General features: G+C 38.9%; 1 protein-coding gene across 1 annotated transcript; it reads left to right on the top strand.

The window, feature by feature from the left end:
• Positions 1-8,018: 8,018 nt before the first annotated feature.
• LOC108242665 (glyceraldehyde-3-phosphate dehydrogenase) lies at positions 8,019-13,223 on the top strand. The gene is made up of 12 exons (XM_017427643.3): positions 8,019-8,100; positions 8,332-8,378; positions 10,534-10,633; positions 10,837-10,946; positions 11,028-11,118; positions 11,233-11,348; positions 11,427-11,508; positions 11,677-11,828; positions 12,010-12,088; positions 12,311-12,394; positions 12,530-12,627; positions 12,749-13,223. Exons 2-12 carry the CDS (start codon positions 8,356-8,358, stop codon positions 12,816-12,818), a joined length of 1,005 nt encoding a protein of 334 aa, XP_017283132.1. The 5' UTR covers positions 8,019-8,100; positions 8,332-8,355; the 3' UTR covers positions 12,819-13,223.
• Positions 13,224-13,237: the final 14 nt, after the last annotated feature.

The raw sequence follows: 13,237 nt of genomic DNA, 5'->3' as shown, positions 1-13,237 counted from the left end.
CTTTTTTCCTTTTTTTTCATTATTTAAAAAGTTTGAAAAGATCTGTTATTTTGAGATTCAAATCAAGCAATCTCCAAACTAAAATACACTCTAAATATTGAGAAAATTATACATGTTTAAGGTGTGTTTTGATAGAACAAAATTACACATAATGATATTTTTAAAAGACATCAGAAGAGTAAACTCAAGGTTAAAATAGTCAGAAAAAGGAGATTTTGTTCTCCGTTCTGAAAGCTTTCTCTGTGTTTTTTGTCTTGAAGCCTCTGTGGCAGTCTTTCCTTTTTCCTTTTAATTCTGGCTGCCATCAGACCTGACAATATGATTCCACAATGTGTCATCCCTGCTCTGTCGTCAGACTTGTACCAGCACCGAGAGGTGTTTGACAGATTTCCTGTCCTTGCAGTATTCCTGACGTCAGTGAACGGAGACAAAAAAGCCAAATCAGTAACTGCTAATCACTGATCTGAACGCAGCCACGGGTCAGAGCTCAGACTGCGCGGGGTCAGACGGGTTCTCAGACAGGTTTCAGCGATGGCGGCAAATTAAATTTATCTCTTTGACAGCAATCATTTTTTACATCGCTTCATGTGTTTGCAGCCTTCACTGAAGCCTTTGCTTCCTTTTTTCAGATCATTTTGTTGGCTTAGATATTAGCAGATAGGGACAAATAGAATAAATGTATCCATATATATTTCATTCACACATATTTGAGCTATTTTCACTATTTTTTGTCAGCTATTTAAGACTCATTTCCTATAAATGCTGTTATTATACAGTAGAAAAATAAATATAAATAATTGTTGAAATGGGTTCAACAACAAGAACACATATTCCACCTTCACTATTTTTAACATACATCTTTTTTTCAGTATTAATAGAATCAATCATTAAAGATTTTAGACAGGAGCATAAGGCAGGGATTTTTTTTACAAACAATAACAATTAAACCTTTTTATATTTGTTCACCAATTGATTTTTATAATTATTTTTTTTTATATTAAACAATATACAATTATTACAAATATTCCAAACAAGTATCCCTCTAATAGATAGATAGATAGATAGATAGATAGATAGATAGATAGATAGATAGATAGATAGATAGATAGATAGATAGATAGATAGATAGATAGATAGATAGATTAGTTGTTGTTTGTTTTGTTTAGTTTCACACAGGTGATTTAATGACTGTTTTCCTGACACAACCTGGACTCAAACCTGCGGCCTCAGGAGTACGAGAGCCAACCACCGATCTAGTGTAACACTTTTTGGCATTAAACATTTTAAATCTGCAGGATTGAAGTGGGCTTTTAACTTTTCATTTAGGGCTTTTGACAGAAGTCCTCCTCTGGTTTCAGGGAGCAGGTACAAATCAAACTGTTTGAAACTGCCCAAGACGCAGTGAGTCATTTTCCTCTTCTCCTCAGGTCTCACAGCCAACAAAATGAAGCCTAGAGGACCCTGGCAGAGAGCGAAGTCTTTCTTTTTGCCTGACATGACCTTAAATTATGTCAGAGAAATAAAGACATATCTGAAATTCAACACTGCAGGTGAAAACTTACTTTAATTTGACATTTAAAGGCAGAAATCTCCATGACAACGTGCCGCATGTGAGCTTGTTTTTAATAATGCAGCCCATTACTCTGCTCACAGCGAAACTGTTGACTCACATTTACACAATTAAAGTTGCCTTTGGGGAGGATGTAGGAGAGAAAAACAGAAGGAAGGGTGAAGAATATTTAAAAAGAAAGAGGGCGGTCGGATTTTAGCAACCACGCCCGACGGAGTGTGGAGATGGAGGGGGAGGGGGTGGGGGGTAAAGTCTATGAGTCATGCTGAAGATGAGGAGCAAGAATTCATGCAGAGAAAATTTATGGGGAACACGAGCTGCTGTGGGAGTAAAAAAAATCTGGAGATGGATGGAAAGAGATGGGAGGAAGGAGGGATGAAGAGGAGGAGGGGGAGTTATTTGTATTCTGGGAGAGGGAGGAGAAGCCGGGACAGGAAGGAGCTAAAGGCGAAAAGAAAAAGGTGAGATAAAGTGAGAAAGAAGCTGAGAAATAAGAGGATCTGACTAAAAGGAAATATGTTATGAAGACAAGCACAGAGATAACTATTTATAGCAGCAGTTGTGTGTTTCTGCACATTATGTGTGTGTGTGAATATATGAATAATTGTCCAGCTGGTTGTGTGTGTGTGTGTGTGTTGGCGGGGGGGCTTATGAGGACATAAGGTGACACAAGATTGTTTAGTGGACGTCAATATTTAAAATAACTTATTAGGGATTCAGCTTCTACGTTGAAGCTGTTAGTTTATTATTTTCCAGAACAAACTGTATGTTCAAATGTTCCAGGAAGAAAAATAAAATTTGTTTTTGGCCGTTAGAGTCACACTTTCAATATTCATACAAGCCTCACAAATCAGAAATGTACACTAATTAACCAAAACATTATAACCATCGAAGCTCTGAAGCAGTCAGGATGTAAACAGAGAACATGAGGATATTCAGGGAATTCAGGGCTTCAGAGAAACCTCAGAGCCTCCTAAAGCTCCTCGTTGTAACGTTACAAGGACCGGTCCAAAACAACAACAAATATATCAATGGTTAAATCAAATTCTTTTAAGCAAAATTTGTGAACGGCTGCCCACCAACACGTGTTTGTTTACCTACGTAAACAACTGAAGTGACTGAAAAAAGGTCAACTATGGCGACGTCGATGACAGAGCTGTTAGAGGTCAAGAAGAAGACATATCTGATCTACTGCTACATGTTTACTCTCTGATTTGTTGAGTAACATATGCAGATAAAGGTGCTTTATTTACATTGACTGCATACCTGCATTTCAGAATAACATATCAATATATCTGAGAAACTTCTGGAGTAAACTCTTTCAAACTGCATCATTTGATATAATATAGATAAACTTTTTTATGTTTGGTTTTATAGTTTGTAATGAGTACCTTCAAACCTTTTTAAACCTGCTGGGTGATCCTGTTCCTGGCAGCCCGAGAGGAGAAATCACTCCCTGACTTTAAAAAGAAGCTTTGACATCCATGCTGTCCTCTGCTGGACAGAAAGGGACAAAAAAGAAGACTTAAAATTTAAGAAACGATGTACAGATCACAACGTGATAAAAGCAGGCTTGTTTTTGGAGACTTGTTGCAGAAAGAACTCAGCTGATACCTTTAAATTCTGTTTTTTAAATGTGGAAAAAAATATTTGTCAGGTTTTTTTTAACTAAATCCAGCAGGTCTGTTGGGCAGGAGCTTTTTACACCTATTTCCTGTTAACTGTTTATAGGTTAAAACTGTCTGAATCGGTAGTTTCATGTTTTATTTTGTCTGTTATTTCAGGTCAACCCTTCAACAAACACATGAAACATGACACTTGTTTTCTTCCTGCTAAAATATGACATAGATTATGTCCCTCTCGGAAAGCCGGAGTCCAGCAGCTCCTCAGTTTCTCACAGTAAACGTCATAATGATTGATCCCACTGCCGAGTCCAGCAGAATCGATACTGTTTGTTTTCCGCTCGCAGCGTCGTCCTGCTCCTCGCAGGCCTCAGAAGCTGCATTCAGGCCGCCAGTCAGGCTTCAGAAAGCAAAACAAAACGCCTCCTGGGGGCTGATTTTCCCAGAATTGTGCAGCGCGAGAGCCATGGCCGTGTAACAGAAACTCTGAGAGCTTCCAGCTGATAATCAGACAAATCAGGACATGATGCTGAAAGCAGAGGAATCTTCTCGCTCATCTTTACTGACTTTAATTCTGACCAATGTTTAATTGTACTTGGGTGCAGATACTTGTAAAACTTTGTCTCACATCACTTTATTTTGTTTCTGAATCTGTACCTTCAGAGAGCTCTAAGATCGAATCACATGTTTCCAAACCTTAGACTTCAGTTTATTTTCTCAAACACAGAAACAAAATAAAAAGGCCTAGAATTTCTTGAAGGAATGCAAACTGCTCACTGCTAAATTAAGATCCTTTTATGTTATGAAATGACAGAAATGTAGCCATTTCAGTCAAATGAAAGCGATATTATGCACAGTTTCATGGGATGTTCTGATATCTCACATATTCTTGCACATTCTGTTAGCACTTGTTAATAGCATGTTGTTAATGACTGCTACTACCAGGCTAAATTTTAGCTCAGTATCTGTAAACGTCACGGAGGTTTAACAATTTTTATGGAGGCTAAAGTTGATAAGCTGCAGTGGCCATTTCGAACTTTGGTGACTGCAAAAGTCAATTAGTTGTAGATGTGTAGGTAATAATTACTTGGTTCATGAGATATTTTGCTCACACACACCATTTGCCTTTGGCAGCAGGTGATATTAAACACATTTAAACTGTTTAACAAAGTACAGAATGAGGACTAAACAGGTGGCAGCAGTACAAAATATCAGTATAATTTTAGGTACCAGTAACTCAGATGCAGTAAAAGTTCCTGACAAGGAAACAAAAATTAACTGCTGCTCCATGTTTTCAATCTCTGGTTTTGTTTTTTGTTTTTTTCACTGACCTGATGAGCAGATTTCAAAGCAGCCGCAGACGTGATGAGGTTCTGGAAATCTCTGCCTCCTTCCTCTCTGTCGTTCATTTGATTTACCTCTTTGTCTGTGGACTCAAGTTCCAAGAAATACGGCCCACCGTCGAGCTGAAACGAGCTGCAATCGTTCCCCTAATAGTCCACGGGATCATCCGTCATCACGTTTAGCTGCTGAGTGTCGAGAAACTCAAGAGAAGGAGGCGGCAGGAGCAGAAGACTGGATTATTTATTACTTCTTTTAACTAAAATCAAATATTCAAAATGTACCAGGCAGTTACTTAGTTACTTCCATTACTAAAGAAAAATAAATCACAGAATCTGTGACTTTGACTTTATTTGTTGGGGGGAACTCTTTGTCTTCAAAATTACTTTTTTTTTGTTTGTTTGTTCTTCTAAATTGTGAATGTTGGGCCTTTATTCCCACCTCAGCTCAACTTTTAACTAAATACTTTAAAGATTTCTGTTTTGTTATCAACCAAAATCAACTAGCCTAACAGTTACTGATTACAACTTGTCATTAAGTCTGATTTAAAGTGAAATTTCACGTGTTAAAGATTATAGAATAAAGGGACAAAATTGTGCACATAAACTGCTTTAGTTACTTCTTGCTTTGTTGTCTCTTTTTTAACTGTGTTATGATGTTTAAATAAATTGTCTGATAATGTTTTAAAACCCTAAAAAGTTTAATTTGCTGACGTTTTGACAGAAAGAATTAATGAATAAAGTCAGGGGTGGGTCCAAAAGTACTGCTGAATTCATCTATAATCAAAGTTTAAATTTGAAAGGATAACAATTATACAAAAGGGTTTTTTCAATCTGAGGAAATAATTCTTCAAATGCCACTTTCTAACTTTTTAAATGCTGCTGTAATCATCGTGTAACAAACAACTGGAGAATGATTTATGAATCTAAAATCCCACGTGGTCCCGAGCTCGACAGCAACATCTCATTTACCTCCCCTCACCTGGTCCAGAGCCAGTCACCCCCTCATCCTCTCAGCAGAGCTGATTACAGGCCCCTTCCTGGAACAGAGGACGACACAAGGTCGACACGTCCCCCGTCTGCCAGGAGAGCTCTTAGATTTAGTCTCTGCAGCCGAGGCAGAGGCTGCGGCTCGATGAAGACGGATGGTCTAATCCTGGGGGGGGGGGCTGTCTCACAGGACTTCATTTTATCTGATAATTACAAACTGATCAAGTCTCTTGTTAGAACCAGCTGCTACATCTGGGCTCTAGAAAAATAAAAATAAAAAGTTTGGCCTTTGAAAAATAAAACAAGTTTCTTAGCAAAAAAAACAAAAAAAAACAGCTGAGCAGAGCAGTAGAAGTATAAAAACACGAATCTGTCTCAGATATGATATTAGATTGTGACAAATCCAAAAACAGCAGATCTAGGTCATAATTCAGGATATATTCATTCTGATTTTACAACAAAACTAATAAAATCTACTATAATCTCAATTCCTTTTTCACACATTACATTTTTCCTGATATGTAGGGGTTAATATTGTGAACTTTTATGTTTTAATCTAAACCACCCTATGCTTTTAAGCATTTCTTCTGTAACGTTTGCAAAATAAATGCAAAGACAAGAAGTGGGAGAAACTGAAGTGTTTAAGTTTATATTTGATGGTTTAGCTGATGTCTGTCTTTTTTATTTAAACTCTTTTGAGCTATAATAACAAACATTTCCAGCAACAATAAAGCTGTTTAAACTTAAACACAATCAGCAAAATAAACTAAATAAGTTTAGGCCAAATTTTAAAAAACCTTTTTATAAAAAAGAATGAAGACAACTGAATATCAACACAAAAAGTTTGGCATAAAATTAAAAAAGAAAGAGTTTATGCTGTTTTTTCCCAGGTCTTTTATTCGCTCAGTAGAGGGCGCCACGCAGCAGGGAAACAAGAAGATGTGGAAACTTGAATCTTAAAGTGTGTTAATGTCAGTTTTGTTTGTTTTTATCCTTGTTTTCATCATCTGACATTATTGTATGTTGATTATCCTCCACATCTGTCTCTGAATCTCGTCTTCCTCTCTGCTCAGCCTCTTTCTGGCTCCAGCTCTCATTCTGAAGATGACGGAGGTCTTCATCATAAAGGTTTCTGTCCTCACTGAGGCGCTGGAGGCAAACACTAGGAAGGGTGGAGGCTACACTTCTTCACATTTTACTTTTCAACAAAATTACTTTATATTTAAAGGGTTGTTTGATAAGTCTTCAGTTTAAATCACACTGTAACTGCATAGATTAACTAAATGTAACTACAACAAAGTCAAACAGGGTTTTTATAAAAAGGGCTGAATATATATATATATATTTAAATTGTGTGTTTGCCAAACAGTGACGTGTGTTGGGACAGTCTGTGTTGCTGCTGATCAGTTTTGTTTGACTTTTTAAACCTTCTTCCAACTCATTTAATTCATTTTAACAGAGTGTAACATCTGTGGTAGTGAAGCTGATCCCTTTCATATACAGTAAGTGTTCAAAAGCAATTAAATCAAAACTTACTACTGAGTGAAAGAAATTATGAAGAATAAGACTGGTTGGTGAAGAAATGTGTTTGTTTTTCCAGTAGAACTGAAAAACTAAAAACAGAAAAGGTTTTAAAGAACTTGTAAAGTAAGTGAAGTCTCCTCTTGACTTCAGTAAAACAGGAAGTGAGACAACAGCAAGGACGAGCAGCTTTGTGTCCGTCCTGTTTGTCCATAGCTGCAGAAAGACAAATATCAGCTGTCTAACCTCTGTCGTAGTCATAGCAACCAGGTCCCCCCCNTTTTTTTTTTCTTTTCTTAGATAAAACACGACTGTGGTAGATTACAGGACTTATCAGTTCAGCTGGAATGCATCCCTGAGTAAAAACAATGACTTTATCAAGCTGGGTTTGAAATAAACTCCCCGTCTGAACACGGTTACACCACGACACGCGTGTTCTCACACAAAGCTGGGGCATTACTGTCTTTGTGACGGTTTGTCAAGCAGAGGAAACATAATGAAGCCACACTGGGTTGCACAAATATTCTTAAACATTTGGTATCTCTACTGTCGAGATAAATGTCACAGCGTCTGACAAACTGAGACCGGAGAGAGAAAAAGACTTAATCGGCTTCAGACTTTATTTCTGACACTGACCTAAAAACCTGCACTGATCATTGGGCTTAAAATCCTCAACAAATACTTTTTACAAGGTTTGACCAAAACAGCCAAAACTCCATCTCTTCACAGGATAAAATAATCTGAGTTTAACACTCTGGCATGAAAGGCAGCGGGCGATATGCGTTCTTTAAATCTCTTTAATTTAAATTTAATTAAATCTTGTAGGGAGAAAAATGGACCAACTTGCATCACATTTTGTAGAAGGGTTCAAGTGAATATGACTACTTTTCCCAGGAGTAGGAGTAACTTTTTAAGGAGACATCTATTTGGACCTGGACGCTCCTGTGGACAGGGGGCGGGGCTCCAGCTGCTAACAGCTGGAATAAAAAGACGCGGCTCCTGCGTGCGTCTCTTTCTGACGGCTCTCTGCACCTTCAGCTGGAGAAACACTGTTCAGGTGACAGCTTCTGTTGGGTTTTTAGGACTTAGATTTTATTTTAGCTGCTGCTAACAGGCGGTAGGAAACTTTAAAAAAGAGACTTTTCTTTCTGTCAGCTTCTCTTTTACCTTCTGATGATGACAAGAAGCAAACAGGAAGCTCAAACTGCATTTCAACATTTCCTCGTTATTGTTTTAAATAACATAAATGAGTGATGTGCTTTTTATTTACTTGTTTCTGTCTTTTTAGTGAGACAAGACCACATCAGACCAAATGGTGAAGATTGGAATCAACGGGTGAGCTGATTTATTTTGGTTCTTGTGTCAGAAATGTCTCCATCTGAGCATTAATTTCTTTATAGCGCAAAATACCTCACATAAATCCCTGTTTCTCTCATGTTTTCAGCATGTATGAAGCTGAAAGTACTGTAACACATGAAGAGGCAGTGTTTAATTAATAATTTATAATATTGTAGAAAAGTTGATACTTTTGATAAAGTATCAGACAACCTGAGGATTCTGTTAGGATGTCTTTGTGCATGACTCCTGCCTGCATCAATTATCATTTGAATTTGACCGTCTGGATTATTTTGTCTGTAAATAAATAACAGTAACAGGAACTGTTCAGCAGTATTTTCAGATTTCTCCTGAATGAGCTGATTCTTTTGACAAATGAATGGTTATAATACCAATAAGTGTGCAAAAGTAGTTATATGTAAAAAAAAATAATACCGGGAAAACGATCATCAGAATCAGAATCCATCCAATGATGCTGCAACCCAACAAATCTGAGCTGTAGTTTTGGCTTAAGATGAATGTGATTTATATGCTTATATTTCTAGTTTAAGCTCCTGAGTCGGGCCTGTCTATTCTCTGGTTATTTATAGTTTGCTGGTGTTGCAGCGCTCCGGTTGGTGTCTCCTCCCTTCACACCTTCACCCCCCTCCATCCACTGTCTGTATCGCTGTTTTCTTTCAGTTGCCACGTTCCTTTTCTTTTTACCCTCTCGTCTAAATTTAACTCCAGCCTTTCTGAGGTCCAGAGAACGTCCACACCACGCTGCAGACTCGGAGATTGTTGTGACGCAGCAGCTGCTGGGAGATTTAGTTTATTCGACCTGAACCGCAGCCAACGCCAGCAGCGACTCTCAGAAACAAAGGATGGGCTCCGGTCCATTTTGGCCTGCTGGCTTCCCAAAACTAACCACAGGGAAACTGAACTGGCACTTCTCATCGTGCCCCATGTAGGCAGACCGTCAGCAATCATCACAGAGCAGTCAGACTCTTTCTCATATAGTATAGTTCTGTGTAAAAACTGCAGTAAAGTAAGAATGCTTTTATTGGTAAATCCCAATTACTGGTTTACAGAATGCAAGACAAATAAAAATCAAAATCAAACCAATTTTTGGTGTTTAATAACCTGGAACGGTTGTGTTTGAGGATTCGAACAGCCAAACTCTGCTACCAGGGAAATACGTTAAATCAGACGTGCTGTTTAATTTATTCTGAAAAACAAAAACTAAGATTAGGAGCTGAAGATGCAGCAGTTGAATGAGGAAACTTTGTGGAAGATGAAAGACTTGTTCTATATTTCCTTTTAAACTCAGATGGCAAAATGTTTGACTGAACTCTGGAAATCCTTTTTTCTCTAATATTTTAACCTCAAGTTCAGGTTTAACTGGCCTTTTCCAGATTAATGAATGATAAATAAGTTTGAGAGTTTTCTTTTAATCTTGTTCTGGTGTCCTGATTATCCGTATTACGCTTCACACATTTTCTTTCTTGGTCAGTTTGCATCCACCTGTGCACCTCTTGCACATTTAACCTCCTTTAACTCTAAACTTAAAGGCAAGTATTAAGATTCTCAGACGTTAATTAACTCCTAATGGTTTGTTCTGACAACCTGAACACACTCCTGATATCTTCCCCTCTGTTCACGCACCGCTCCAGTTTCAGGTCCCTGAGCACCATATTAGGTGCAAACAGGCTTTAGGGGTCTGATATTATCTTCAGAGTTGGTCAGCCTTTTATGGCCTGCTTGTCTGGTGACCCCTTTTACTGTTTTAGTTTAGGACGCGGTGCCACCTGCTGGGTAAGAGAAGAAGAAGAATGTATGTGGCCTATGTAAAGACGTTTTAAAAAGTCAAAGTTTAATAAAAATTATTCATTTGGCTTTGTCACTGAAGCTCTCTCATCGTGTCAAAATGTCACAGTGAGGTTCTTACTGAGGTCTTTCAAGTTCAAACTAAATCTTCTTTGTGTCACTTTATTTAAAAGGGAATAATCTAAGCAGAACATAAATCTTATAATAATAAAAAAGTTGCAGTATGCCAGATTTAGCCCCTGTCTGTAGACTCTACAGTATATTGTCCCTTCTCATGTACATGCTCTTCTGCCAGCTGGATTTTTGAACATACCAGTCAGATTTTCTGATCTCAACGTCTGCATTTCAGATTTGGACGCATTGGCCGTCTGGTGACCCGCGCTGCTGTCACAGGAGGCAAAGTGGAGGTTGTGGCCATCAATGACCCCTTCATCAACCTGGACTACATGGTGAGCAACCTGACTGACATTTCCATGAATTTATAATGAAGACTTTGCTGTCATGTCCTTCTCAAAGAAGCAAAATCTCTCTGGCTTTTAAGACTTGTCTAAGGATACAGATTTGGTTAATTTGAGGGTAGAAAGTCAAAGATTTAAAGATGTTTTTAAAACCAGTGACTACTTCATGTTTAATTAAGAAACTTGCCTCTCAGGCCTACATGTTTAAGTACGACTCCACTCATGGCCTCTGGAAGCACGAAGAAGTGAAGACAGAAGGTGGCAGACTGGTCATCGGCAACATGCGCATCACGGTCTTCCACGAGTACGAATCCGTCACGTTTCAGAGGTTAGCTGAACTTCCTGAACAGCCTGGATTCTGAATCATTCTGTGTGACACGTGCAGGAGGGACCCGGCCAACATCAAGTGGGGCGATGCTGGGGTGGATTACGTCGTGGAGTCCACTGGTGTGTTCACCACCATCGAGAAGGCATCTGTGAGTTTATCAAACACACTCAGGATGGTTAAACATGTAATTTGTATTTGTTTGGAGCAGAAACGTGAGTCTTGTTTGCATCAAGCCTCTTTGCTTTTTCACCCCTCCCATTAGGCTCACCTGAAGGGTGGAGCAAAAAGGGTCGTGATCTCTGCTCCCAGCGCCGATGCTCCCATGTTCGTCATGGGCGTCAACCACGAGAAATACGACAGGTCCATGAAGATCGTCAGGTGAGTTTCTGAAGGTCCTGTTTCTGCAGAAGGAAAAAAAAAACGTGTTAATGTTAACAGTTTTCCTCATCCTCCTAGCAATGCTTCCTGTACAACCAACTGCCTGGCCCCCCTGGCCAAGGTCATCAACGACAACTTTGGTATCATTGAGGGTCTGATGGTAAAAATCTCACCTTCAGTTGCTCTCCACAGCAATAAGGGCAAACCGCGATATTTTTCATATAAAATTGGATTGTTTTGACTTATTAAATTAACGACCAGAGATTCGACTGTGAAACCTGATACGTCATAAAAGTCAAGCTAGAATGGAGCATCTGTTTCCCTCCAGAGCACCGTCCACTCCGTCACTGCCACTCAGAAGACCGTCGACGGCCCCTCAGGTAAGATGTGGAGAGACGGACGAGGAGCCTCCCAGAACATCATCCCGGCCTCCACCGGCGCCGCCAAGGCTGTGGGTAAAGTGATCCCCGAGCTGAACGGGTACGCTTTTATTCACACCTGATTTCATAAATATAATAAAACAGATTTGAGTTTTTAAAAAAGGCAGCATTCAGATCTGATCAACCTGTGATAACTGTGTAGAAATCAGAAAGATTTAGTCCTGGAGCCATTAAAGGGTACAACATTCTGCCAAATGAACTGAACTCTTATTGTTTAACAGAAAGCTGACTGGTATGGCTTTCCGGGTCCCGACCCCCAACGTGTCTGTCGTTGACCTGACTGTCCGTCTGCAGAAGCCTGTAAGAGTCTCGTCTCATAACCTGAAGCCTCACACAAAGTCAAAGTTACTTCAATAAAACATTTTAATCCTGGGTCATCTGATTTTAAATTAGAGGTCAAAATACAAAAATAAAAATGTTTTCCAGTCATTTTGAACCTTAAACACTTTGAAGTATGATTATTATTTTGAAATTTCAGCGTCACTATTTGAAATTAGAGCCTTCTTGTTACTTATTTTTCAGGCAAAGTACGATGACATCAAGAAGGCCGTGAAGGCTGCTGCTCAGGGACGACTGAAAGGAATTCTGGGTTACACAGAAGATCAGGTAAAAAACATATTTAAAATGATGAAAGGTTGATGTTAGAGCTCAGCAGCCACCAGATGGCAGCACATCTTTGAAATAAATTTTAGTTTTTATTTTCCCATGTTGTTGTGGTTCTAAATGTGTGTTTCTGCTCAGGTTGTGTCCACAGACTTTAATGGTGATCGTCACTCCTCCATTTTTGATGCTGGTGCTGGCATCGCTCTGAACGACCACTTTGTCAAGCTGGTTTCATGGTAAGTTGGTTTGTTAGGGTTAGACGTGTATTTAGTTGAAAATGCAACATTAAAAGGTTATGAGGGCATTTTTCTCCCTTCATCTTGGTCTGATGTTGTTCCACCTTTGTTCTGCTTGTAGGTATGACAATGAGTTCGGCTACAGCAGCCGTGTGTGTGACCTGCTGCAGCACATGTTCTCCAAAGAGTAAAGCTGTGACTTTCTCATTCCTTGTCCTTGAGTCTGACCTCTGACCTCTGATCTAATTCACTCCAGCACTGAAGACTGAACAGATTCTCCATCACTGAACTCCAAACTACTGAATAGTTTTGTTCCAGTTAACTTGCTGTGGCTTGAAAAAGCTTTTGTGAGATGTTCATTGTTTAAAAAAAACCCTGTGAAGGAGGATACAGTGTTGACATTTTAATCTCTGGATAATTTAACATTTAAAGCACAAACTAGCAACCCAAGCAGGAAAACTCAGTGTCTTTATTTTACACATGGCATCAGAAGTTGCAGGAAGCCTCAGATGGTGCTATTCAAGGCTAAAACTGCATACAGCTGTTCTCATTGTTCCTCACTAAAGTCTAATAAAATATTTTGTTGTTTGAAGTCACAAACATGTCTCTG

This window comes from Kryptolebias marmoratus, linkage group LG5 (genome assembly GCF_001649575.2).
Source record: "Kryptolebias marmoratus isolate JLee-2015 linkage group LG5, ASM164957v2, whole genome shotgun sequence".
NCBI lineage: Eukaryota > Metazoa > Chordata > Actinopteri > Cyprinodontiformes > Rivulidae > Kryptolebias > Kryptolebias marmoratus.
The sequence above is the reverse complement of the archived record's forward strand: the minus strand, read 5'-3'. Positions and strand labels throughout refer to the sequence as shown.

Excerpts from the sequence above, each read along its gene's own strand:
- LOC108242665 (XM_017427643.3), top strand. The coding sequence starts at position 8,356 with ATGGTGAAGATTGGAATCAACGG. Across the intron at positions 11,349-11,426 it reads AGGTCCATGAAGATCGTCAG|CAATGCTTCCTGTACAACCA; the intron begins GTGAGTTTCTGA and ends TCATCCTCCTAG. Across the intron at positions 11,829-12,009 it reads GTGATCCCCGAGCTGAACGG|AAAGCTGACTGGTATGGCTT; the intron begins GTACGCTTTTAT and ends ATTGTTTAACAG.